General features: G+C 44.0%; 1 protein-coding gene across 2 annotated transcripts in view; it reads left to right on the top strand.

The window, feature by feature from the left end:
• Positions 1 to 27,822, top strand: part of aspm (assembly factor for spindle microtubules) — a 51,705-nt gene that overhangs the window by 22,708 nt on the left and 1,175 nt on the right. The window contains exons 11-25 of one of the 2 annotated variants that reach the window (XM_089001632.1): positions 2,636 to 2,811; positions 2,892 to 3,037; positions 6,465 to 6,550; positions 6,630 to 6,842; positions 6,995 to 7,199; positions 8,301 to 8,449; positions 9,351 to 9,479; positions 9,562 to 9,756; positions 11,695 to 16,317; positions 16,572 to 16,721; positions 16,807 to 16,998; positions 21,237 to 21,429; positions 22,470 to 22,624; positions 23,596 to 23,772; positions 24,750 to 24,922. In XM_089001632.1, the coding sequence (XP_088857758.1) occupies positions 2,636 to 2,811; positions 2,892 to 3,037; positions 6,465 to 6,550; positions 6,630 to 6,842; positions 6,995 to 7,199; positions 8,301 to 8,449; positions 9,351 to 9,479; positions 9,562 to 9,756; positions 11,695 to 16,317; positions 16,572 to 16,721; positions 16,807 to 16,998; positions 21,237 to 21,429; positions 22,470 to 22,624; positions 23,596 to 23,772; positions 24,750 to 24,922 (6,962 nt within the window). Of the gene's footprint in view, positions 1 to 2,635; positions 2,812 to 2,891; positions 3,038 to 6,464; positions 6,551 to 6,629; positions 6,843 to 6,994; positions 7,200 to 8,300; positions 8,450 to 9,350; positions 9,480 to 9,561; positions 9,757 to 11,694; positions 16,318 to 16,571; positions 16,722 to 16,806; positions 16,999 to 21,027; positions 21,430 to 22,469; positions 22,625 to 23,595; positions 23,773 to 24,749; positions 24,923 to 27,822 lie in introns of those variants that run through there. The other variant, XM_089001633.1, reaches the window with a different exon arrangement.

Genomic DNA, 27,822 nt, shown 5'->3' with positions numbered 1-27,822 from the left:
ACAGCGTGGAACACCAAGCCAGCGTTTCACATATCTAGTGATTGTTCGCTCCATCTTCTCCACAGTTGAGAGTGGGGCCTCATAGACTGTGAGTGGCCACATTACCCGAGGGAGAAGTCCAAACTGCAGACACCATAGCTTGAGCTTTCCTGGCAGATGTCCTGCTTGAGTTGCTGCACTTGATCTTTGTCTCTGAGGCTTGCATTGTACCACCTGTCCAGGCTTTTGACCGGTTCCTCAGACACCGTTGATATTGGGTCATCACCAATGCAGAACTTCACATTTTTTAGCTGTCCCTTGACGATTGAGATGCTGCGTAACTTGCTCGGCTTGATTTTCATCCGGGCCCATTTAATGTTTTCCTGCAGTTTTCCAAGTAGCCGCCTGGTGCAAGCTGCGGTAGTGGTCAAGGTGGTCATGTCATCCATGTATGCCCGGATAGGTGGGAGGTGGATCCCATTCCTTGTTCGCTCACTTCCCACCACCCACCTTGAGGTCCTGATGATGACCTCCATGGCCATTGTGAAGGCCAGGGGTGAAATCGTACAACCTGCCATGATGCCGACTTCTACACGCTGCCATGATGTTGTGAATCAGGTGTTGTGAAGCAGAGTTGCAGGTCTTCGAAGTAGGCTTTTACCAAGGCAGCAATGGGTAGTGGAACATGGAAGAAGTTGAAGGATTCCCAGAGAAGGTTATGGGGAACTGAGCCAAAGGCATTGGCCAGGTCGAGGAAGATGACATGAAGATTTCTCTTGTCTTTCTTTGCCGCTTGGATTTGGTGCCAGATCCTACTCGTGTGCTCCAAGCAACCAGAGAACCCAGGGATGCCAGCCTTCTGTACAGATGTATCGACGTACTTGTTCTTCTCCAGGTAGGTGGAAAGTCTCCGTGCTAAAACATTAAAGAAGATTTTCCCCTCAACGTTGAGAAGGCTAATTGTACGGAATTGACTGATGTCTGCCGCGTCCTTCTCCTTGGGAATTAGTACGCCTCCGGCTCTCCGCCATGCCTTTGGTATTATCCCTTTCTGCCACACAATCCTCATGAGTCTCCAAAGATAACGCAGAACATCTGGTGCGTTCTTGTAGAGCTTATATGGAACTCCATTTGGCCCCGGGGCTGATGCTGATCTTGCACGCCGTATTGTATTGTCCACTTCCTTCCATTTTGGAGGGCCAGTCTCGAGGTTGAATTCTGGTGGTTCAATAGGGGGGATGTCATGTGGGATAGCTAGTTTTTCCTGCCTTTTTGTGTCCTGGTGGACCTTTTCCAGATGCTTTTCAAGTTCCTGCTTGGAGGTTTTAAGGATTCCGCTTTTGTCCTTCGCGAAGAGGTCTTTGACAAACTTGAAGGGGTTTTTATAGAACCGTGTTCTTGTGTGTTCCTTGTTCTTGCGATGTTTTCTGCCCTTCGTAAGGTTGCCAACCGGCATTTGATGTCCCCTTGGAGCAGCATGAGACCTTCTTTCTCTGCATCAGAGGCCTTCTTCCACTGTTTTCGCAGGTCCCTTCTTTCTCTGACCAGTCTGTCTATCTCTTGCTGCCTCCTGGATTTGGTTGGTGGTGGTCTTGCAATGGCGGTTTTCCGGATGTACACTCCAAAGCTCTCCTCCCCCGTAGTGATAGATGATGTCACCAATATTTTCCAGCTTTTTCTCTGCTGTGCCCACTTGTTGCTCCAAGATTTTGGTCAGATCGTTATTGACGGTTTCCCACTCTCTTTTCTCGATAGCTTTTGACCACTTCACACTTGGTCTGTGCCCTTTGATCTTGTCCTCCTTGGGAGGTCTCTGTGGTTGCGTGGGCTCTTCCACCTTTCGTTCTGTGAGTGCATTACCATCGTCCCTGACAGGGGTGTAGACGCTCTGCGAACTTTGGTTGTCGTCCCGTCGCTGTGCTTCACTCGACTTATTTGACGTCTAACTTCGTAAGAAATATTGGTCAATGCGAGGCCCTTGTCTCTGCTTTCCCAAGCACTGTCTCTTCCCTTGGTGGATCTTTAACCCGATAGCTGATGTTACTATTGCCCAGCCACAGACGCACACCTTGAGTGAGTATCCTGCTGCCGTTGTCTCATGTGCCATATTCTTGCTCGTAGTCAGGTTCGTTCCTGGGTCGGTAACCGTGTTGTCAGTCATTAAGCCATCTTGCGCCCCCGCTCTCGCAGGCTCTAGGGGTATCTTTCTTTGTATTCTTTCTGTAGCATTTAGCGGGTGCCTCCAACAAACTGAACCAGCGTTGGTGACTGCCACCATGGGTAGCTAGCCCATGACAGCCCCAGCGGGGTCTATTCCCTCCTGTCAGCTGTCTCTCCAAGCTGTCACACAGACTTTCCTATGTTGTCAGCGGTCCTTTCACAGCAGTCACTGGATAGCATCCAGATACTAAGAATCATGAAACACTGGACGTGATGTTATTCTGTCCATTTGTGCCACATGATATATATATATATATATATATATATATATATATATATATATATATATATATATATATATATATATATATATATACACACATATGTGTGTGTGTGTATATAGAATGTATTTTTTTTTAAATCTATGTTATTTTTATTTTTTGCTTTGATTTTGTATCTGCTGTCCATGAGCTAAATCTATTTTTATTTGTCAAAGACAAGTAAAGACTTGCTGCTGGCCTTCTCGAGAGACTTCTTAAGCGGCGAAGGCATCCTCCCTCGGCATCTCGGCTTCCTCGGATTACCCGTCTCTCACGTTCAAACTCCCCTAGACGAATTCAGCTACGCCGTGCAGAATTTAGCCCTCGACTTGAAATGTGGAATTCGACTCGTGTAAGTGACACAATTGAAATATCAGTTTGCCCGATTTCATGAATCCGCATTCATTTTTCTGTCCCGCCTTCCAAATCTAGGAAAGTCGTGGAGCTCCTCACCAAACAGTGGGACTTGTCCGCAAAGCTGCGCCTGCCGGCCATCAGCCGCCTTCAAAAAATCCACAACGTGGATATTGCCTTGCAAGTGCTCAAGATCAGAGGGGTCGAGCTGAAAGATGAACATGGTAATCGTGCACCGTCAATCTGTACCTGAAGCTTTTTCCGAGTTGGCGAAAACCTCCCCAATACTAGCAAGAAAAAAAAACATTTTTCAGATCAGGGGTCGGCAACCTATGGCTCGTGAGCCATATATGGCTCTTTTTATGATTGCATCTGGCTCGCCGCTAAACTAAATACAGTCATACCGTGGCTTACGAACGCCTTGGCTAACAAACTTCGGCTTACGAACGTTAAAATTTATGAGAATTTAATCTTGGCACATGAATTTTTTTTCGGGATACACCCGAGCGCCACAATGAGTGAGGTGTCGTTCGCGAACGAGCCCGTTCTCCTAACAAGGAAATGGCAGCTGACTTTTTTTTGTCCTCTATTCCCTGCCCCCAGTCTTCGGTTAAAGCCGCACGTGATTGGTCAAGAACGCAGCAGTGAGGGGGGAGTACAGAAGCACAGAACTGCAAATATAAAAAGATGGAGAGAGTGAGAAAATGGATAGAAAACACAGTGAATTTTGGACTCGTTTCAACCTTATTGATAGTTCAAAGGGAGAATGTAGACTGCAAGGTTAAAATATTCCATCAATCAGGCTCCACAAATAACCCGCACAAGCTGTCTGGACACTTGATGCAAAATGCTATCAACCGAGCTAAACAGAACACAATTGATGAGGATGAACTAGGGGAAATTATCGCAGAGAAAGCACGGCAACTTCACTCGGACATCATATCGGTCAAGAGGCAACCTGGAAGTTCGTCATCCATTGATGATTTCAAGGCTAGCCACGGATAGTTCGAGAACTTTAAAGGACAACAGACGTCTCCGGACAAGTTGTGTCCATAATTTGTAAAATGGCTTTAAATGAATGACTTCTACTGAGCGTATTTCACAAAGATTCCACCGCATATAGATATATTTTACGTTTTAAGACTCGCGCTGAATACTCCGGAAGTCTTGTTTTTGAGTTGGTGACGAGTCTGTACGTGACGTCACTAAAGGACCGTAAAAAAGACGCATTATTGCGGTCCTTCCATCACGTCAATGTATTTTGCTGTACTTGTTTGCTCTGGGGACCTCGTGTTGCACCCAAAAGCCGCCAGAAGGCCAGAAGAGGGCGTCCAAGCGCCATATAGGGAATTGATCAGCCTGTGGAAACGGAGGTGGCCACAGGATGTCGCCATTTTGTGCCTCTTTTTTTGGTTGAGAGATTTACCCCCAATGTTACCTCAAAATGGCACAAATAAATTCTTTAATCGATTGCAAACATGTATGCTTTCCTCTTCAGAACTATTTGAATCATATTCATAACTGGATGTGTAACAAGAAAGCATATTCTCAGAATCTGACGCAATTGTTTTGTTTCACTAGCAATGCTAGATGTCTTGGCGTGACGTCACGAACTGGGGGCGGGACTTTCTGAAAATGCTCAATTCATAGCTCAATTTTTTGCAGATTTTGGACACTTTAAGTCATTTTTATTGGTGTTTTGCATTTGACTAAAAATATCATACTGCGTGTTTTGAGTATTTTAGATGCTATAAAACGTTTTTCTGATGTCAGTTAAAAAACAAAAAAGTGACGTCGGTTGTCCTTTAAGCATCGTACATTCATAGTGTCATTCGTCATGGTGATGCAGCCAGTTGTGACGATGAAGCTGCCATAGCTTACAAGAAATCATTCCTCAAGATGGTGGAAGAAAAAGGCTACGTTCATCAAGTGTTTAATGCTGATGTACCATACCACTCCATTCCATCAAGCCATCAATGACCATCACAAAGGTAAATAAAACGACTTTATTATATAGTACAGTTTATTTCTTTAATTACAATACCAAAGCACATTTATTATAAATAAAATAATGTATATGTTGTGTCATTTTAAGGCTTAGAAAATTAGAAAGTAGAAAATTATGTTTTATGGGGACCTGGGAACGCATTATTCTCATTTTAATGGTTTCCTGTGTGATATTAATGTTCGGGATACACACTTTTCGCCTTACACACTCTGTCTGCGAACCAATTAAGTTTGGAAGCCAAGGTATCACTGTACATATTCTCACTTTTTCGCTCTTCAGTTCCTGTTTTGGCTGCAGTTGGCGGAAGTGCGATTTTGATTTGATGATACTGACCTGGAAATTGGATGGATACTGACCTTGGTTGGGCTGAAAGCGCAATTTTGATTTGATAATACTGACCTCAGGTGGCCGTTGATGTTCAAAGAACAATTTTGATTAGATGACACTGACATAGGTGGCCATTGATGTCGACACGGGTAAATGCCCCCTTTTAAATAAGCCCGACGAGTATCGTACACTTTAAGTTAAATGGACAAAAGGATTCGCCATTATGGAGAGAAAAGGTTCTGATTGGATTGGATTGGATATGCCTTTATTAGTCTCACAGTGGAGAAATTTACATTTCACAGCAGCAAAGTGATGAAAGGAATGAAAGTAGAAAAACGAAATACATGAGCTGCTGGAAAGGCAGCCACTGTCGCGGCGCCGTCTTGAAGTCAAAAGAACAAAAAAAAACAAAACTAAATAACAAATAATATGACAGCATAGAGACAATATGACAAAACAAAGACACAGAGAGACATTCATTCTTCAGGACTTGCTGTACCCTCTTTGTGATGACATGAAACAGTTCTAGATGAAAGAGGAGCTACTAATACTAATACTGATACTAATTTGCAATGAAACAATCGAATGTCAGTGACACTATGTCAAGCCTCATGAGGTTAGCATCAATATGCTTCTGCGAGAGACAGCAGAAAGCAAGTGTGGAAGCTAATGAGCCATGTGCAGGCGAGCTTGCAGTAACTTGGTGTATGGACCCGACAAGTTGACTTTCATTCTGATTGTTTGGCTGTATTTTTTTACCAATCATGAGGAACGGAAAACTATTCATGGTGAGTATCACCAAAAGTTATTTTAAATAATACATTCTGACATTTTGTTGAAATCACACACACATATATACATATACAGGCAACATCCGACTTACGACCTGCTCGACTTACGACCACTATTTTTAAAATCTTAATTCTACGCTTGGCACCGCAACGCGCTAACAGGCCGGCAACGTGTACAACAATTTTGGCCAGCCATCCAGCATCTCACTCTCGCACAGCAATTGACCATATGATGGCACCAGAAGGGGGAGTTTGCGAGTCATTTAGCCTCCGAGTTTCTATTCAACATTTTGAATGTATTTTGTAATATGTAAATATAATGTATTTTACTTACGACCATTTTGACTTATGACCATTTGATCGGAACAGAACTCGGTCGTAAGTCGGTTGTTACCTGTTTGTGTGTGTGTGTGTGTGTCTCTCACTGAAAAACATTTCTCAATAGTTTGCTTTTATGGCTCTTTTAGTCAAAAAAGTTTCCGACCCCTGTTTCAGATCAATAAAGCATCTTTGCTTGCCTTTCAGGTTCCGTCATCAATTCCCGAGATATTGTGGACGGTCACCGAGAGAAGACACTGAACCTCCTGTGGAAAATAATTTTCTCATTTCAGGTGTATATGGGTCTCGCGTCCCCAAAAAAGACGGAATGATTTTGTGATCGTCTCTGTCGTACGACTCTGATGTTTATAGGTGGAGGTGATTTTGAACGAAGATCAGCTGAGGGAGGAGATTGTCTTCTTGAGGAGAACGCTACGGTCTAAACAGAGATTAGCTTCTGTGAGGGCTGGCCGGGGCCTCGAGCCTAGCGCGCTTAAGACCAAGGCGCCGTACCAGCACCGCAGCGCTAAAGTTGTTCTGCTAATGGAATGGGCCCGCGCCGTGTGCAACTTCTACAACCTGACGGTGAGTTTGAGAAACGTTCTTTTCAGAAACCTGAATAGTCGCGGGCATGCTAACCTGATTAGCATTTACTTTGTCTCAAAACGTTATATTGTGTCAGTGCTTCCGCCATCTTTGAACGACATTCCCAAAAAGGATGACTTGTCGTTGTTTAGCTGGAGAACTTCACTGTGACCTTCTCTGATGGCCGCGTCCTCTGCTACTTAATCCACCACTACCATCCCAGTCTCATCTCGGAGGCGTCAATCCATCACAGCACCAGCCAAACTGTAGAATGCTCCCCACGGGGTCGCCTGGAGCTCAACTGCTCGGCCATCGACTCCGACAGCTCTTTTGACGACTTTCCCAAAAGCACAAATGGTGTGTGTCACTTCACTCGAGACATTATGGATGTTATGCGCCGGAGTCATTGGTTTACATTTGTGTTGATGTACGTAGAGTGATATCTGGCTATCTATCTAGCTTTCTGTCTATCTCGCTAGCTAGCTAGCTTTTTATCTATCTAGCTCGCTAGCTTTCTATATATCTAGCTATGTACTGGCTTTCTATCTATCTCGCTATTTATCTAGCTTTCTGTGTATCTAGCTAGCTAGCTTTTCATCTAGATAGCTACCTTTCTATCTACCTAGCTAGTTATCTATCTCACAATCTATCTAGCTTTCTGTCTATCTAGCTCGATAGCTTTTTATCTATCTAGCTAGCTTGTTATCTATATAGCTATCTAGCTAGCTAGCTTTCTATCTATCGAGCTAGATAGCTTTCTAGCTAGCTATCTATCGAGCTATATATCTAGCTTTCTGTCTATCTAGCTAGCTTTTTATCTATCTATCTAGTTGCTAGATTTCTATCTAGCTTTCTATCTATCTATCTATCTATCTATCTATCTATCTATCTATCTATCTCGATAGATATCTAATAATACATTTCATTTTAAGCGGCTTTCAAAGATAGATAACTATCTAGATCAGGGGTGTCAAAGTCATTTTTTGCCGCGGGCCACATTGTAGTTATGGTTTCCTCTCGAGGGCCGTTATGAATTTGGGGAACCCATTAGAATGTTTAAATCCCTTCAAATATTACATATAGAGCACACAGCAAATTAATGAATAACTCGTTTTCAAATCTGAAGTCATGAATAATGACTTTTATTGTGGTTGACAAAAATATGACATTTTGGCTCAGAATTTAGCAAGTTTGATTTGCTTTCGCGGGCCGAAAAAAATGATGTGGCGGGCCGGATTTGGCCCGCGGGCCTTGACTTTGACACCTGTGATCTAGATAGATGGATGGATAACTATTTGGATAGATGGATATATAGATAACTATCTGGATAGATAGTTATTTATGTATCTATTTATTTACCTAGTTAGCATGTTAGCCAGTTATTTGTTTATGTCTATATTTGTTTATCTATTTACTTTGTTTGTTTGTTTATTTTTGGGATGCTTTCCACCGGAACAGATCCCGAGTGTCCGTCTGCGGAGTTTCAAACGCTCCTGGAAAACGAGAAAAGCAACTTCAGGCTGGTGAATTCTGCTGTGGCTTTCCTGGGTGGAATTCCTGCCATGATCAACCCGGCCGACATGTCCAACACCATCCCCAACGAGCAGGTGCGCTAAAGCCGAGAGTTGAATTTGGTCCGTCACATCAGTCGGAATTTGCAAATATCTTCACAAAAAATAGCTAAAATATAGCTAGCTATTTATTAGCTATGTAGGTATCTAGGTAGCTATTAGCTACATAGCTAGCTTTCTTTCTATTTGAGTTGTGAGATTATTTTCTTATTTATGATTAGTGGTGTTTATTTCTTTATTTAGTTTGACTCCCAAATGTATATTTAAGGAAAAGAAGAAGCTATCTAGCTGGCTGGATAGCGGACGGCTAACTAGATAGCGAATAGCTAGCTGGCTGGCTATTCGCTATCTATTAGCTAGCTGGCTATTTGCTTTTTTTTATTTTATTTATTTATTTTTTATTATGATACGAGTGCAGCGTGTTCTACCGGAAACAAATTCCTTGTGTGTTCTACATACTTGACAATAAAGATGATTCTGATTCTATTAGCTAGCTTGTGATCTATCCGGCTGGCTATTAGCTATCTATTAGCTAGCTAGCTAGCTTTCTATCTGAGTTACTTCCGGGTTGAGTGAACGCTGGCGAGTGTGGCTGCCGCTGCTCACCCGCAAAAAAATAAGAAGCTGTGACTGTAAAGTGTCCTTGAGTTTTGAAAGCCACTTATAAATGAAAGTTATTATTATTGTTATTGTTGCTGTTGTTATTTTTCTTCTTCTTCTTCTTCTTCTTCTTCTTCTTCTTCTTCTTCTTCTTCTTCTTCTTCTTCTTCTTCTTCTTCTTATTATTATTATTATTATTATTATTATTATTAAATCCCAACTACCTCCAGTTATCACTCCTGGATGGAGATGTAATTGGGAACATGTCCGTAAACTTGAAAACTGTCCCGAGTCGCAAGAAAAGTTGACCTTTTGCACTTTTCTGTTTCTTCAACAGGTTGTGATGTCCTACCTGTCTTTCTTGTGCGCTCGTCTTTTGGACCTGCGAAACGAAACCAGAGCCGCTCGGGTCATACAAGATGCCTGGAGGAACTACAGAATAAAGACGGACTTGCAACTCTTCAAGGTTAGTCACGTTTGTGTTGCAAATTGGCTCTATCTGTAGCGACTTGAAAATTTCATAGTGGCATAATTGTTTTGTGACACAGGAAAGAAACATGGCCGCTGCGAAAATTCAGGCGGCCGTAAAACGTTTTCTCCAGCGACGCCGAGCCAAGAATCGATACGCGGCCTCCGTGATCTTACAGTCTGCCTGGAGAGGCTTTGCGACTCGCAAAAAACTACGGATGGAAAAAGAAGCAGAGCTTCGTATCGTCCAGAATCGAGCGGCCACGACCATCCAGGTAACTTGCGGGTTCTATTATACGCTTGCATTTTATTTCCCGCACTCCCGTGATTTTGTTCTTAGACTGAAAAAAAAGGTGAAATAGGAAATGGAGTGAAGCGTTACATGTTTACATGGCTTTATTTGGAATTACTCAACTGTCAGAGATATGACAGACAGAGACTCAGAACCAGAAAGATTGTCCCCACTGCCGGCAGGAGACGCAGTCATCAGATGACATACGTCTGAATTCTGCGTCCCTCTGCCAAGCTATTTATTGAGAATATATGTAAATTACAATGACATATTAGTAAACATAGTTTTCTTGATTTGCATACCACGCCTCTGGGCGTTCTGAGCAACAACAGATGTAAGCAGTAAAACATATACATTTTAATTGGTTGTCTTTTCCATGAACTGATAAGTTTGTAATCTGGCGCTTGTGCAGGATGTTTAAGCCGTAAATAACTCCGGTGAAAAAGGAGTATCTCAAGCCCTAAATTCTGTGCAAGGCCGGACCTTCTAGAATCTTGATGGAGACGACGGTTCATCGTGCCGTATCAGATTTACTGTGGCCATCTGCGCTTTGACTGTAGGCCCATTGTTTAGTTGGTCAGCAAAACACGGCACTTTTAAACATGATAAATTATTATTCTCCATCATCAACACACACAAACTCCTTAACAGTCGTGGTTAGTGGATATTTATGCAGTATTTCTCGGAACAATATGCATGTTTGTATTTATTTTTTTAAACTCATAAACATTCATTATGAAATTCAATGGTAAGAGAGACATGTCCCCCTCCAAGAAAATATTATATATAATATTTAAATAAAATAAAGAAACAAATATAAATATTATTATAAAAATATGTAATACAGTAAAGTCTCGTTATATCGATATCGGATATATCGATAGTCCCGGTTATATCGATACTATTTCTATGCACGCACGGAGAAAATTACATGCAAACAGGGTCGGATATATCGATAGTCCCGGTTATATCGATATTTTTTCGGACTCCCTTGAATATCGATATAACGAGACTTTACTGTATATAATTAGATAACAATATTTATCGTAATATTTTTAATGATTTATTTATTCTAATATTAGGGAGAGGAATATTGACATAAAATCTGCCAATTGATTGATCAATCAGTGATGATGGAAAATGCCAAAACTATTTCAAGCCTGTTTTATAACTCAATGCGAATCGAATACAGGTAACATCCGAGTTACGTCCGGGTTCCGTTCCGACAAAATCTTCGTAAGTCGAAATCCATTCAAAATGGCCGACGTAACGTTGGCATGACAGGGTAGTATACAATGTCAATCTGTTGTTATTAAGCAATGTTTTATATTGAGTATTATTATATACCAAAATATTTACAGTTCATTTATACATTTTATAACTTTTAGTGTCATTTTTATCATTTTAGATTTTGGATTATAGGTTTTCATTACTGTATAACTGTACCCGTAATGTATACAAAACTCTTTACTGTTCATTTATAAATGTTATACTACATTTATATATGTTAGACTTATTTTAGTGTCATTTATCATTTTAAAAAAAGCAGTGTACAGTACTGCTGGAGATGTTGCTGAGATTGTATCTGCACTGTATAACTACTGTATTGAGTGTAGTCACACAGATGATTGCTGTGCGAGTGTGTGACATGCTGACTGGCCAAAATTGTAGTACGCGTTGCCGGCTGCTTGCACGTTGCGGTGCCAGGCGTAGAACACAAAAAAAGGGTCTGGCGGTCGTGGTCTTAAATATGGGTGGTCGTCACTTGCACCGGTCGTAACTCTGATGTTACCTGTATATGCAATTTCACTATAACGCTGAATCATTGCCACCTTTTCGCAATAGAATTGATTTTTGTCAGATTAAGTGCACGTCCAGCAATGGCATCACTCTTCAAATTCCCGTCTGTTTCTTTGCGCAGGCACAATGGAGAATGTTTTCTGCCCTGCGATATTACCAGCAAGTCAGATCCACCGCCGTCATTGTCCAAGCGCGGTGGCGAATGAAGAAGGCGGAGTCGGCCTTTATCGAAATCTGCCGGGCGACGGCCGTCTTGCAGAGATATCTAAAAGCTCGGATTCATGGGAGAAAAGTCCGCATGCGTTATCTCCACCTCAAAGCTGCCGCGGTGAAAATCCAGAGAAGTTACAGATTGTGGAAAATCCAGAAAACTCAACGGGAAAACCGTGCGGCTAGTGTCATTCAAACGGCGTACAGAAAATGGCACATAGAGAAAATGGCCGAAAGAACAGCCGCCGCTGTTACCATTCAGTCTTTCTACAGAATGCGAAGCTGCTTTCATCGATACCGAAAGATCCAAAGAAGCGTTTTGCTCATTCAAGCGCACTTCAGAGGCCTCATCCAAAGGCGCCACTTTCACATTCGCAAGCGACAACACAACTCTGCCGTCGTCATCCAGAGTGCGTTCAGGGGCCACCTGGTCAGGAAACAGACCCGGAGAATCAAACGTGCCTCCGTCCTAATCCAACGATGGTACCGGGCCTCTGCAAGAACCGCCGTAGAAAGGCAAAGATTTATCAAGGTGCGCTGCGCCGCCAGGACTATCCAGCTAGCTTACCGCAAGAAACGAAATCGCCACTTGCTGACCAAACAACACCGAGCGGCGACTACGATTCAGGCTGCGTTCAGGAAATTAGCATCCAGACGACGTTACCTCGCTCTTAGAAAAACCACAATCGCCATACAGCGGAAGCTCAGAGCCACGATTTTAGCTCAGAGGACAAAGGAGGAGTACGTCGCCCGACGAAAGGCGGCAATCATGATACAAGCCTACTGGAGAGGCCGAGTCGACAGGATGAGGATTGAAAAATACCACCATAGCGCAACGCTAATCCAGGCCCACTACCGACGATACAAGGCCCAAGTGGACTTCAGGTCAAAAAAAGCAGCAGCAATTGTCATTCAACGTCACTATTGGGCTCATGCGGTTGGAAAGAAAACAAGGCTAGCGTTCTTCCAGAAGAAGGCGGCCTGCGTTAGCATACAGGCGGGATTCAGGGGCATGAAAATCAGAACGGACCTGAAGAGAAAACACCAAGCCGCGACTGTCATTCAGTCGGCAGTCCGGATGTATTTGAGTCAAAAACGATACAGGCTAATTCAAAGTGCCGTCATTATCGTCCAGTGCCGTTATCGAGCTCGACTCCTTTGCAGGGCGGAGCGATGCAAGTACATGGCGCAAAAAGAAGCCGCCTTGAAAGTCCAAGCCGCTTACAGAGGCTGGAAAGGACGAGAAGAATTTAAAAAGCGGATGAACGCCGTAAGACTCATCCAGGCTGAGTTCAGAATGCGCAATGTTCGCAAGTGTTATCTCGCAGCCAAGCGTGCATCGGTCATTCTTCAAGAGCGATACAGGGCCAAAATCTGCATGGTTCAACAGCGAAATACTTACAGGACTGTGAAATCCGCTGTTGTGACCATCCAGACCGCGTATCGTGGCTACCGCGCCCGGAAAAAGATTGCGCGAATGCACCGTGCGGCCTGTATTATTCAGAGAAAGTTTCGCACGATCCAGGAGAGGAATCGATTTCTGGCTCTGAAAACCGCCACTTTGGTCCTCCAGCGGCGCTACAGAGCTCTGATGTTGACGAGACGATTGCGGCGGCAATATCTGTCCAGGCGCAGGGCAGCCGTTTGCCTGCAAGCAGCCTTCAGGGGATTCCAGATCAGAAAGCAGTTGAGAGCCAAGCATCTCGCGGCCGTTCGGATTCAGTCGAATTTCCGAGGGTATCGCCAGAGAACTTGCTACAAGATGCTACGATGTGCTTGCTGTGTTGTACAATCACGTCACAGGGCCAACAGAGAAATGAAACGAGAGAGGCTGGCCCTGAACGCAAAGAAACACGCCGCCGTTGTCTTACAAGCCGCCTTCCGGGCAATGATCGCGAGACGTCTGGTCAAACGAAGGCATCAGGCCGCCTCGTCGATTCAGAGAGCTTTCAGAGCCCGCCGCCAACGCAACAAGTACAAAGCCCTAAAGTCTTCGGTCCTCGCCGTGCAACATAGATACCGTGCCGCCATGGCGGCCAAAGCTCAAATGCGACGTTACCAAACCATCCGTAAGTCTTCAATCGTCATTCAGTCGGCGTACAGAGGATGGTGCGTCAGGAAGGCGGTTGCTCGTTGGCATCGGGCCGCCACATTAATCCAGTCTTCGTTCAGAAGGCACAGCGAAGAAGTCAAATTCCAGACGGTGCGTCTGTCGGCCATTGTCATCCAGAGACATTACCGGGCCTTTGTGCTTCAGAAACGCGATAGGGGATACTACCTGAAAGTCCGATCCTCCGCCAGCGTTCTTCAGGCCGTTTTCAGAGGTCTCCTCGTGAGACGAAGTATTGGCAAGATGCACAGAGCGGCAACCGTCATCCAGACAAATTTCAAGAGGCACAAGCAACAGTTGCTCTTCAGACAAAAGCGCCGGGCTGCCTTGGTTTTACAGCAAAGGTTTCGAGCTTTGAAGGACAGGAACTTGGAGATGAAGCGCTATCAAGAAGTCAGGAAAGCCGTCATACGTCTACAAGCGGCCTTCCGGGGAATGAAATCAAGACAGTCCATCCGACAGAGACACCGGGCGGCGACCATCATCCAGTCTGCTTTCCGAAGTCAAAGACTGAAAGTCCAATTCCAGGCCACTCGGCGGTCCGCCATCGTTATCCAGAGAGCCTACAGGGCTCACATCCTCCAGAAAAAACAAAGGAACTACTACCTGAAAGTCCGAACCTCTGTCATCTGTCTCCAGGCATTTTTTAGAGGTTCCTCAGAGAGAAGGAAAATTGCCAAAATGCACAGAGCAGCAACTGTCCTCCAAGCAAACTTCAAGAGACATCTGCAACAATCGCACTTCAGAAACCAGCTCTGGGCTGCTCGTCTCTTACAGCAAAGATTTCGAGCTGCGAGTCTGCGGAACGTTGAAGTAAAACGTTATCGAGAAGTCAGGAACGCCATCATAGGTCTACAAGCGGCCTTCCGGGGAATGAAATCAAGACAGTCCATCCGACAGAGACATCGGGCTGCGACCGTCATCCAGTCTGCTTTCAGAAGTCACAGACTGAAAGTCCAATTCCAGGCCATGCGACGGTCCACCATCGTCATTCAGAGAGCATACAAGGCCCACGTTCTCCAGACAAAAGAAAGGAACTACTACCTGAAAGTCCGAACCTCTGTCATCTATCTCCAGGCATTTTTTAGAGGTTCCTCAGAGAGGAGAAGAATTGCCAAAATGCACAGAGCAGCAACCGTCCTCCAAACAAACTTCAAGAGACATCGGCAACAATCGCACTTCAGAAACCAGCTCTGGGCTACTCGTGTCTTACAGCAAAGATTTCGAGCCGCGCGCCAGCGGAACGTTGAGGTAAAGCATTATCGAGAAGTGAGGAACGCCATCATAGGTCTACAAGCGGCTTTCCGGGGAATGAAATCAAGAAAATCCGTCCGACAGAGGCATCAGGCTGCAACCGTCATCCAGTCTGCTTTCAGAAGTCACAGACTGAAAGTCCAATTCCAGGCTACGCGACAGTCCGCCATTGTCATTCAGCGAGCCTACAGGGCCCACGTTCTTCGGGAAAAAGACAGGAACCGTTTCATGACAATCAGATCCTCAATCATTTGTCTGCAGGCTGTTTACCGTGGTCGTTTGGAGAGAAGAAGAATTGCTGAGATGCACAGAGCCGCTACCGTCATCCAAGCAAACGTCAAGCGACGTCGTCAGCAATCGACTTTCAAGAAGCAACTCTGGGCCATCCGCGTCTTGCAGTGGCGATTCAGAGCCCTGCGACAGAGACGATGTGACGTCCAACGTTATGAAAACATCAGAAACGCCGCTATTTGCCTCCAAGCTGCCTTCCGAGGCATGAACGCAAGAAGATCCCTCCGACAAATGCGTCAGGCTGCCACCACTATTCAAACGTCTTACAGAGCCCATCGTCAGTTGAAGCGCTACCAAATAATCAGATCCTCTGCGCTTAACATTCAGCGCCGGTTCCGTGCCACCGCAGTGGCCCGATCTCAGAGGAAACATTTCCTGGAAGTGCGCGGCGCAGCCATTGTCATTCAGGCGGCATACAGAGGACTGCAAACCCGAAAAGACATTGCTAGGATGAACCGGGCGGCGACGGCCATCCAGTCGGCATACAGGAGGCACCTTGAAATCGTCAAATTTGAGGCCATATGCGTGTCTGTGGTGGTCATTCAGAAGCACTACCGGGCCTTCATTCGTCAACGGCGAGACAGAAGCGAGTTCTTGAAACTCAAAGCGGCCACTGTGGTTCTTCAGGCAGCATATCGAGGTCACCGAGTCAGGAGGGGCATAAAGCAGCAAAGTCAAGCAGCCGTTTTGATCCAATCGTACTGGAAATGCTCGGTCCAGAGGCGCCTGTTCCGGAAGCGGAAAGAGGCGGCCGTCAAGTTGCAACGTAGGATCAGAGCAATGCGCCTCGCCAAAGAAAAAAGGGAGAACTACGTGCGAACGAGGCAGGCTGCGATCACGCTTCAGACTCACTGCAGAGCCTGGATTGTACGAAAGCAGGTATAGATACAATTCTTTGTTCGTTCAAGTAAAATCGGTGTGGAAAGATCCGGATCAGCGGTGCCCAAGTCCGGTCCTTGAGAACACCTTTCCAGCCTCTTTTAGAATCACCCCTGATTCAAACGATCAGTTTCTCAGCAAACTCAGCAGAACCCTGATCATTTGAATCAGCAATGCCAGTGGTGGAAAACCTCTGTACGGGGACTCTCGAGAACCCTGATCTAAAAGATAATACAAATATTTGTGTCACCAAGGAACTTGAGGCTGCCGGTGCACAGCGGAGACTTCGTTTTGCCGCCGCAGTCCACTTTCACCTCAGTGCTATTAAGATCCAAAGAGCTTTGCGAGCACACTGGGCCTTGGAGTCCGGGAAGAGACACATCCAGGCTGTCGTCATGATACAAGTATGCTAGCAACCGTTGGGGTCTCGTGATCTGGTGAAATCTGGAGAAAACACAAAAGTCATTTTGGTGTTTCTCTGCCTCTTAGAGTCTGGTGAGAACGAGGCTACAAAGAAGATGCTATCTGGCCGACCGGAGAAAGGTCGTGACAGCCCAGAGAGCAGTCAGACGTTGGTTGGCCCACCGCCATCGTTCTGCGTCGCTCATCCAACGTGCTGTTCGGAGGTTTCTCCTCCTCCGGCGACAGCAGAAAGTGGAACGGGGCGTCGTCAAAATTCAGGTATAACTCATAGCCACGAATGATCCGTTTGGACTTGTGTCAACCCATCATCCCAAGTACACATCAGGAACGGCTCGCAAAATTCCTTAGCGGTTACTTGATCGACTTGGGGGTGCATTTCTTCGAGGCGGTTGCGTCGCACAGGTCTCAGAACGGTTACCACCTCCGCATGGATCCCCCGGATGTCTTGCGACATGCGAGGGGATGAACAATTTACCTCTAAGACACTCAGAAACTGGCATACACTAAATCCTGACTTAATTACTGTCATGCACTTGACAGCTGATCCTCCACAAAGCGTCTCCAGTTGGTCCATAATGCTACCACTTGCCTCTCTACTGGTACTTGTAAGAGGGAGCATATAACTCTTGGCATCCTGTCATTGGCTCCTTATTTGTTCTGTTCTTTTCACGATCCCATTACAGTGATAGCTCAGCTTGTAAACGCTTTAGCTCACAAACTTTTCACCTCACAAACATTACATTCGCAAGCATATAGTCTTGACTGACAAACTAGTTTTTGGCGGACGAACCAAACCACACAGCGCCACGGTGGCTGGTGGACTAGTTTTCGGCGGATGAACATCAAACCACAGAGTCGAACAGTGCCACGGTGGCTGGCAGACTAGTTTTCCACACCCCCTTTGAGTGCAGACGTGGTTTGCTCTCGAGTGGAGTACTTTTGCTACTATGGGGCCGAAAAAGACCCCACCACAGGTTAGTGTTAAACCGAAGAAGACACAAAAGAAAATTACGGTCGAGCAGAAGCAGGAGATCAACGAGGTGTGACTTATCGTCCCAGTACCAGTATGCTCAGTCGACTATTGCTACGTGTGCCAAAGGGAGTTTCTGCGTTGTCTAATCAACGGTCTCAGGCTATAGAAGAGGTTGAAACACTTCTGTAGATTTGGATTAACGAAAAGCAGATAGCAGGGGACATTGTGAGTGAGGGTATTATCGCCGAGAAAAGCAACTTCACTCAGATATCATCAAGAGGCAATTACATCTACGACCATCACAAAGGTAAATAAAACGACTATGTTCCAGTATTTTCTTTAATTTATTTTAATGACAATAAAATTGCACATTTATTATACATAAAATAAGGTATGTGTTGTGTACTTTTAAAGGACAACCGACATCACTTTTTTGTTTCCTAACTGACAGAAAAAAGTTTTATAGCAGGGGTGGGCAAACTTTTTGACTTGTGGGCCGCATTGGGTTCTAAAATTTGACAGAGGGGCCAGGCCAGGAGCATTTGGAGGGAATGTTTGGGCCGGAAATACTAAACCTAAAGCATTAAAGGACAACCTACGCCTCTGTTATGTCCATATGTTACAAGTTATGTCCATAATTTGTAAAATCACTTCAAATGACTTGGACAGAGCGTATTTTACAAAGATTCCACAGCATATTGCTATACTTTACATTTTAAGACTTGCGCTGAATATTCATGAAGTCTTGTTTTCGAGTTGATGGCGATCCCCATGTGACACCACGTTTGGACCACCCCTGACCAAGAAAGCGACACACAATGCATTTTGCGGTACTTTGTTTATTCTGAAAACTTCGTGTTGATCCGTGTTGATGTCGAAATTAGAAGGAAAACACATAAATAACGCGATGGTGAATCGTTGTGTGTTGCACCAAGACAACGATTTGATATTTGCTGACACAAATTCCCAGCAGACAAATCAGCCCATTTCCAACAGAGCTTGTGCGCCATCTTCTGTATTTTCTGGGTGTTACATTGCTGTCATTGACGGCTCGAATTGATATGGGAGGACTCCTTTAATCAATTGCAAACATTTATGCTTTCGTCTTCAGAACTGTTTGAATCATATTCATAACTGGGTGAGTAACAAGAAAGCATCTTCTCCGAATCTGAAGCCATTGTTTTTATTCTCGAGCAAGGCAAGACGTCACGAACAAGGGGGTGGGACCTTCTGAAACTGGCCATTTCTGGATTCATTTTGAAGTCATTTTTATTGGTGTTTTTCATTTAACTAAAAATATCAGCCTGCCTGATTTGGGTATTTTAGATGTTATAAAACGTTTTTCTGATGTCAGTGGGAAACAAAAACAAAAAATGGTGCCGGTTGTCCTTTAAATGTAGTATGTACAAACCTCATAGCACAGTAAGAACACTACAACCCAATTTATTAACTGTCTTTCAAATGTAAAAAATATCCCTGATCAGTTAATAAATTTGTCTCAAGGAATATAGCGTTTGCATACCATTTCGCAGATACTTGGAGGAGGAAATGGAAATAGATTAAAATAACATATGCACTGTGATTTATCAAGATTGCGTCTGTTTTTAATAAGTTTCCATCGAAGGGGCAAAGTTAAAGAAATCAACATTTATTGAAAAATGGAATCACTTTCAACATTCAAAACATATTACACAATGAAATATTCAAGCTCAATAATACCTACTACAAACTCTCCACGGACGCCCTCGCCTTCACGCGCAGACAGTACACGTGTACCGTCGCTGAGCACACAGACATAGTTAGTTGAAATTTGCATACTCGGCACGGCAGCCAATCAGAAGCCTGCTTCTTTCTTCCGGACTTTCGCAAGCGTTCTAAGGTCGTGCATTTGCATATCATTTTCCAAAATAGATGCACAGAACCTCAGCCCAGAAGAAAGATTCAAAAGAAGCTAACAACATATGTGACGCTACAAAACGTAAATTTACATTAAACCGTGACTGTAAACTGTACGTGGGACTTATGAAAGGGGCTTAGTGGCTTGTAGCAAGCAATGGAAACGTTGCATTGTGCACCATGATGACAAATAACTACTGCAGCAAAATCTACACTGTAGATTTGTCGTACATTATACTCTTTCATAACTATCACAGTTTCAGTGCAGATCAAACAGACACACTTCCCCTTCAGTTCTTTGAAGAAATATTCACTCTGCCACCAGTGTCTGAAATTTTCTGCACTCACTTTCTACCTTTCGCTTCTTTGGTTCTGCCATGTTTAGTAATGGGTAAATTTCTTCTGGGATTGGCCTTTTTGGTGGAGCAACTGCCTTAATCAACAGTAGCTCCCCCTGGTGTTAAAACTTAGAAGTGTGGGCCAATTAAAAATGGACTGCGGGCCGCAGATGGGCCGTAGTTTGGACACCCCTGTTTTATAGCATCTAAAATACCTAAAACACGCAGTATGATATTTTTAGTCAAATGCAAAACACCAATAAAAATGTGTACAAAATCTGCAACAACAAAAAAAGAACCCGGAGGTGGCCAGTTTACGAAGGTCCCACCCCCTTGTTCGTGGCGTTACCCCAGACGTGTTGCCTTGCTGGAGAATCAATACAATGGCTTCAGATTTGGAGAATATGCTTTCTTGTTACTCATCCAGTTATGAATATGATTCAAATAGTTCAGAAGAGGAAAGCATACATGTTTGCAATCGATTAAAGAATTTATTCCGTGCCATTTTGAGGCAATAGGGGGCGGAAATGTAGCACTAAAAAAGAGGCAGAAAATGGCGACAAAGCTCAGTGTAAGGAATTAATCAGCCTGCGGAAATCAGCTTCTTCTGCCTCTTTTTGGTGCAAAACGAAGTTTTCAGACCAAACAACTACAGCAAAATGCATTGACGTGATGGAAGGACTACTACAATGTGTCCTTTTTTCGGTCAGGGGCATTCCTTCAGTGACGTAGGGTGAGGACTCGTCACCAATTCAAAAACAAGACTTCCGGAATATTTAGCGCGAGTCTTAAAATGTAAAATATAGCTATATGCGGTGGAATCTTTGTAAAATTCGCTCAGTAGAAATCATTTGAAGCCATTTTAAAAATTATGGACACAACTTGTCCGGTGACGTCGGTTGTCCTTTAAGGCTTATTTTGTAGAAAATTATGTTTTATGGGGACCTGGGAACGGATTATTCTCATTTTTAATTGTTTCTTATGGGAAATAAATGTTTGGCAGACGAACATTTCGCCTTACACACACTTTCTGGGAACCAATTAAGTTTGTAAGCTGAGTTATCACTATTTGTTTTCAAGTCTTCAAAAGCCTCGCCCCACCTGACTACGAATGTCCTGCACTACCTCGGGTCTACGGAGTCTGATCCGCAGACTATTTGAAGTACGCAGCACCAAGCGGAGGCTCAGAGGCCCTGGATGAGTGATGAAGCCCAAAGTCAATTTCTCACTCTGCTTCTAAAGTATCCATCAGTTGCAATCCCTGAAGTGTTTTTTCTCCCGGAACCAAGGCTCTCTGGAGAGGACACGTTTCCCGTCGGCTGAACGACAATGGCAAAGTGATCAAGTTGAGACACCGCTTGCGGAAAGTCTCTGCTGGCGCCCGGGAGGAGGACAAATTACACAACAAAACCTCATCCGCCCTAGACTGTATCCTTCGGTACAGGCACTTCTCCTCCCTTCTCGAAGCTCTGAAAAACCTAGGTGAGGTTTTTGCAAAATCTTCGTTTATTTATTTCGCTAATTCTGATTATTGCTTTCTACCTGAATCGGTTTGCTAGCATCACGTTTGTTGTCGACAATATGCTAGTTTCAAGGTGTCAAACTTTAGAGTTACGGCTTCCCCTCGGATAGCCGGTGCTAAATGCTAAATCTCAACGCTATTTATTAACCATGACAATTTGACATTTACGAATTTTAGCAAGAATTAACATATTTTATCAAGAATCATGAAATTTGCTCTAATGGGCCACATAAAATAACACGGGGTCCTGGATCTGGCCCCCGGGCCTTGACTTTAACACCCGGGCGCTAGTGGTTGCCGGACAGCCAGATTTACACTGTGGACTTCGCTAGCATAAGTTCAGAATATTTTTTATATTTAGAATACACAATGAATTTGTCTCCGGTAGAACACGCTGCACTAGTATCATCATAAAAAATTGGAAATAGGCTCTACACCGTTAGATTTGGGTTACTGTTGATAATGTTAATGGCGACGGGGGAACATGCTGTTTAAATGTCTGCTGGATTCGGTGCGCATGGATCGCTAGCGCCTGCCTGAGGAGAATAGCTGGAAAAGGTGGTGGGCAGGGTGCAGAGGGTACAGTAGGAATCATTCCTGCTCAAAACTGTCACTTTAATGCCCAACAACACGAGAGAAGTCGAGGCTAACGGTGAGCAAATCCACAGTAAAACATTCCTTGCATTATAAATTGTTAGTAAGTTTGTTAGTTAGCAAGCTAACTAACTCGATTTATTTGTCCAGCTATCTGGCGAGTTACCTGGCTGGCTATGTAGCTGACTATTTATTAGCTATATAGCTATCTATTAGCTAGCTCGCTTGCTAACTATTTAAGTTACTTGCGGGTTGAGTGAACGCTGGCGCATGTGGCTGGCGCTGCTCACCCACACATAAACTTCATCCTGTGACTGTAAAGTGACCTTGAGAGTTTTGAAAGGCGCTTAGAAATGAAATGTATTACTATATTAATTTTTCTGATGTGTGTTGTGTGCATTTCCAGAAGCGGCCACCAGGTTGTCACCAGTGTGCTGTGAGCACCTGGTGGAAAGCGGCGCTACCAGTGTCATATTCACCCTCATCCGCTCCTGCAACCGGAGTGTCCCGTGCATGGAGGTCATCACCTACTCCATCCAGATCCTCCTCAATCTCTCCAAGGTACGCACGGCGTCGACATCCCAGGGAAGTTTGCATTTAAGTCAGGGGAGCCCAATTTTTCATTTTTTTATGTACCGTTAAAGGGCAACCGACACCATTTTTTTGTTTCCTAACTGACATCACAAAAACATTTTATATCATCTAAAATACCCAAAATACAGAGGACGATATTTTTAGTCAAATGCAAAACACCAATAAAAAATGACTTAGTGTCCAAATTCTGCCACAAATCAGCTCAAAACTGGGGATTTTCAGAGAGTCCCGCCCCCAGTTCGTGACGTCACGCCAAGTCGTCTTACCTTGCTCAAGAAACAAAACAATGGGCTCATGGAGTTTAGATTTGGAGAGGATGCTTTCTTGTTACTCATCCAGTTATGAATATGATTCAAATAGTTCTGAAGAGGAAAGCATAAATGTTTGCAATCGATTGAAGGAGTCTTCCCATATCAATTCGAGCAGTCAATGACAGCAATGTAGCGTCCCAGAAAATGCAGAAGACGGCGCCCAAGCTCCGTTGGAACTGGGCTGATTTGTCTGCTGGGAATTTGTGTCAGCGAACATCAAATGTCTTGGTGCAACACACGATTCACCATTATGCGCCTTATTTATGTGTTTTCCTTCTAATTTTGCATCAACACGAAGTTTTCAGACCAAACAAAGTACCGCAAAATGCATTGTGTGTCGCTTTCTCGGTTTGGGGCGTTCCAAATGTGACGTCACGCAGGGGATCGTATTCAGCTCGAAAACAAGACTTCCTGATTATTCAGCGCGAGTCTTAAAACGTAAAATATAGCTGTATGCGGTGGAATCTTTGTAAAATATGCTCAGTAGAAGTCATTTGAAATGATTTGACTAATTATGGACACAACTTGTCTATCGGCGTCGGTTGTCCTTTAAGCCTGCGCATGTTTTTGATTATGCTCAGTACTGCGAGGAAAACCAAAATATGTGTGATCTCCTTTGTTCCACAGTACCACAAAACCATCGAGGCTGTGTATTTAGTGCCAAATTCTGTGGAGACGCTGGTGGACCTGATCCAGAGATACAGAGAGAAAGCGGGAGACAAAGTTGCCGACAAAGGCGGTAGCATCTTCACCAAAACCTGCTTCCTGCTAATTCTACTCTTGCAAGACAAATCACACGCCGAGGTACGTTCCACCCCGCTTTGGAAAAAATAAATACAGTGATACCTCAGCTTACAAACTTAATTGGTTCCCAGAAAGTGTGTGTAAGGTGAAAAGTTCATCTGCCAGACATATATTTCCCACAAGAAACCATTAAAATGAGAATAATACATTCCCAGGTCCCCATAAAATATGATTTTCTACGAAATAAGCATTAAAACTACACAAAATATACCTTCTTTTATGTAATAAATAATAGTATGTAATAATAATACTAATAATACTAATAATAATAATAATAATAAATGTGCTATTGTATTGTAATGAAAGAAAAAAGAAATAAACTGTACTATATAATAAAGTCATTTTATTTTCCATTGTGATAGTCGTTAATGTCATTGACTTGATGATATCCGAGTGAAGTTGCTGTGCTTTCTCGGCGATAATACCCTCATTCACATGGTCCCCTGCTAGCTGCTTTTTGTTAATCCAAATCAACAGAAGTTTTTCAACCTCTTCTATTGCCTGAGAACGTTGCTTAGACAACACAGAAACACCCTTAGCCACACGTAGCAATGGTCGACTCAGCATACTGGTACTGGGATGCTAAGTCACAGAAACGCACACCTCGTTCATGTTTCTCGATTATCTCCTTCTCCTCGACCGTAATTTTTTTTGTGTCCTCTTCGGCTTAACACTAGCCTGTGGTGGGGTCTTTTTCGGTCCCATAATAGCAAAAGTACTCCACTTGATAGCAAATCACGTCTGCACTCAAAAGGGGTGTGGAAAACTTGTCCGCCATCCACAGTGGTTTGGTTCATCAGCCGAAAACTAGTTCGTTAGCCAAGACTATATCCTTGTGAATTTAATGTTCGTGAGGCAAAAAGTTCGTTAGCTAAAGCATTCATAAGCCGAGGTATCACTGTAAATAAATACAAATCAATCACTGCGGCAAGTTGTGTAAACAATCCGCTTTTACCCCTTCCCGCCAAACCCTCCAGGACGTTAGGAGATGCCGTAAGCTCTTGGATCGGGTCAGCGGTATTTATTGCCTCACCGTTCGCAAATACAAGATGGATGCCGAAAGAAATGTCGCCAAAGAGAAGATGAAAGCATCGATCAACGGAAGCTTCTGCGTCGCGGCGACGCCACGAAAATCCAAATCGGCCCCGAGGTATTTATTTCTTTTTATATCAAAAGGTTTGAAAGGACAACCGACGCCTCCCGACAAGTTGTGTCCATATTTTGTAAAATCACTTCAAATGACTTCTACTGAGCGTATTTTACAAAGATTCCACCGCATATAGCTATATTTTACGTTTTAAGACTCGCGCTGAATATTCAGGAAGCCTTGTTTTTGAGTTGGTGACGAGTCCTCACATCACGTCACTGAAGGAATGGCCCTGACCGAGAAAGGATACACAATGCATTTTGCAGTACTTTGGTCTGAAAACTTCGTGTTGATGGCGAAATTAGAAGGAAAACACATGAATAGCACGATTGTGAATCGTTTTGTGTTGCACCAAGACAACTAGAGTGGGGCCTTGGCTTACGAACTTAATTGGTTCCCAGACAGAGTGTGTATCCCAAAAATTAATTTCCCATAGGAAACCATTAAAATGTGAATAATCCGTTCCCAGGCCTCCATAAAATATAATTTTCAACTAAATAAGCCTTAAAACTACACACAATATTCCTTATTCTATGTATCATAAATATGCTATCGTATTGTAATGAAAGAAATACACTGCACTGTATAATAAAGTCACTTTATTTACATTTTTGATGGTCGTTGATGGCTCTTAATTGACACCTGTTGCTTTCTGACTTGTAAAGTCTTACGAAACTGAGGCATCATTCATCATCTTGATGATTCTCATAGCCACAGTCTTTTCTGGATGGAACTGTTCAATAAAAGCCTGCACATTATTCCATTTAGCAGCCATCTCCTCCTCCTCGCCCTCAGATGACAACTCTGGATGGCTTGCTTCTGCTTGTCCTCTTGAAGGCAAATCAAATCCTCTGTGTTGAGGACCTCATTATGCTCAGCAACAAGTTCCTTGATGTCATCTGCATCCACTTCGCTCCTTGATGTCATCTGCATCCACTTTGAGTCCCTTAGGTGCTGGCAGAGATTTTATTACAACCAAAGGCGCGAGTCCGATGATTCCACGGTCCCGGAATGACGCGACAAAAGAAGGCGGGCGGGGGCGATCCGTCCAGCCTATCAAGCGAGGCAAAATTAAATGGCACACGGGGATGCAAAAACTCGCGATCCCGGACAGCAACAAACTTACGCGATCGCGGCTAATAATCACCTGGGCGAAGCAAACTCTTGTGCTGACAAGTCCAAGACACTGGCGAGGCGACGTAATCGTGTCACTGGTGAGGTGACATCGACTCGTTGAAATGTCCCAGTATCGGTTAGGAGATTGACAGCAGCTGGCGGAGGTCGGGAGCCGCGGCCCCGCCCCAGCTGTCAACTCGCACATGACAAGTTCGGTGTCATTAGTCACGTGAAAGCATCGAGTAAATAATGCCTTTGTGTAAAGCTTTATTGCGAAAGATGGTCGCAATGGTGGACTTAGCATATCGGTACCGGGCTCTTTATTTGTAGAATTGTAGTAGAAAGTTACTATCAGAGAAGTCACACACAGATGTCTCGCAGAGCTTGATCATGGCGTGTCGTCGAGCAAGTCGCACTGTGAAACTCCGTCCGATGCTGAGCAGGTCTCTGGGAGTTGCGTGTGTCTGAGTGATGATTCTGATCTGTCCCGTGACGGCTGCGCCTTTATACCATTTCCAAGCGTGGGAAATGTGTCAGGCTGAGATTCACATGAAAGCCGCGGTGCACACCTGTGACGCCGCAAACGTAAACCTTTGTGTTTCTCAATGATCTCCTTCTTCTCCTCAATTGTAATTTTGTTTTGTGTCTTCTTCGGCTGAACACAGGCCTGTGGTAGCGTCTTTTACGGTCCCATAACAGCAAAAGTATCGTTGAAGACGATCGTGTGCACTCATAGAAAGGGGGTGTGGAAAGGTAGGCCGGCTGGGGCGCTGTTCGGTTGTGTGCTTTGGTGTTCTTCCGCCGAAGATTACTCCGCCAGCTGTGATGGGGCGGCGCACCGTGTGTATCCCGTAGTGCTTAATCCAAGGTTTAATTTTCATAAATTGAACGTTCGTAAACCGAAAATTTCGTAAGGCAAGGTGTTCGTAAACCGAGGCACCACTGTATTTGATATTCGCTGACACAAATTCCAAGCAGAAAAAATAAGCCCATTTCCAACGGAGCTCTGGCGCCATCTTCTGCATTTTCTCCGGGTGCTACACATCAGTCTTGATGCCTCAAAATGACCCGGAAGAATGTCTTTAATCGATTGCAAACATTTATGCTTTCCTCTTCAGAACTATTTGAATCATATTCATAACTGGATGAGTAACAAGAAAGCATCTTCTTCGAATCTGAACTCCGTGAGCCCATTGTTTTGTTTCTTGAGCAAGGGAAGACGTCTTGGTGTGACGTCACGAACTGGGGGCGGGACTTTCTTAAAACGCCCAATTCGCAGCTCAATATTTTGCAGATTTAGCAAGTCATTTTTATTGGTGTTTTGCATTTGACTAAAAATATCAGCCTGCGTCTTTTGGGTATTTTAGATACTATAAAACGTTTTTCTGATGTCAGTTAGGAAACAAAAAAATAGTGTCCTTTAAAGGACAACTGATGCCTCCGTACAAGTTGTGTCCATAATTTGTAAAATGACTTCTACTGAGCGTATTTTACAAAGATTCCACCGCTTATAGCTATATTTTACATTTTAAGACTCGCACTGAATATTCAGGAAGTCTTGTTTTCGAGTTGATGACGATCCCCACGTGACGTCACGTTTGGAACGCCCTTGCTCGAGAAAGCTTTGTGTTGATACGTGTTGATGGCGAAATTAAAAGGAAAACACATCAATAACGCGATGGTGAATTGTTGTGTTGCACCAAGACAACTATTTGATATTCGCTGACACAAATTCCCAGCAGACAAATCAGCCCATTTCCAACGGAGCTTGGGTGCCATCTTCTGCA

Source organism: Hippocampus bargibanti, linkage group LG07 (assembly GCF_051943395.1).
Source record: "Hippocampus bargibanti isolate YZ-2025 linkage group LG07, ASM5194339v1, whole genome shotgun sequence".
Lineage (NCBI taxonomy): Eukaryota > Metazoa > Chordata > Actinopteri > Syngnathiformes > Syngnathidae > Hippocampus > Hippocampus bargibanti.
This window is presented reverse-complemented; position numbering and strand designations above follow the sequence as displayed.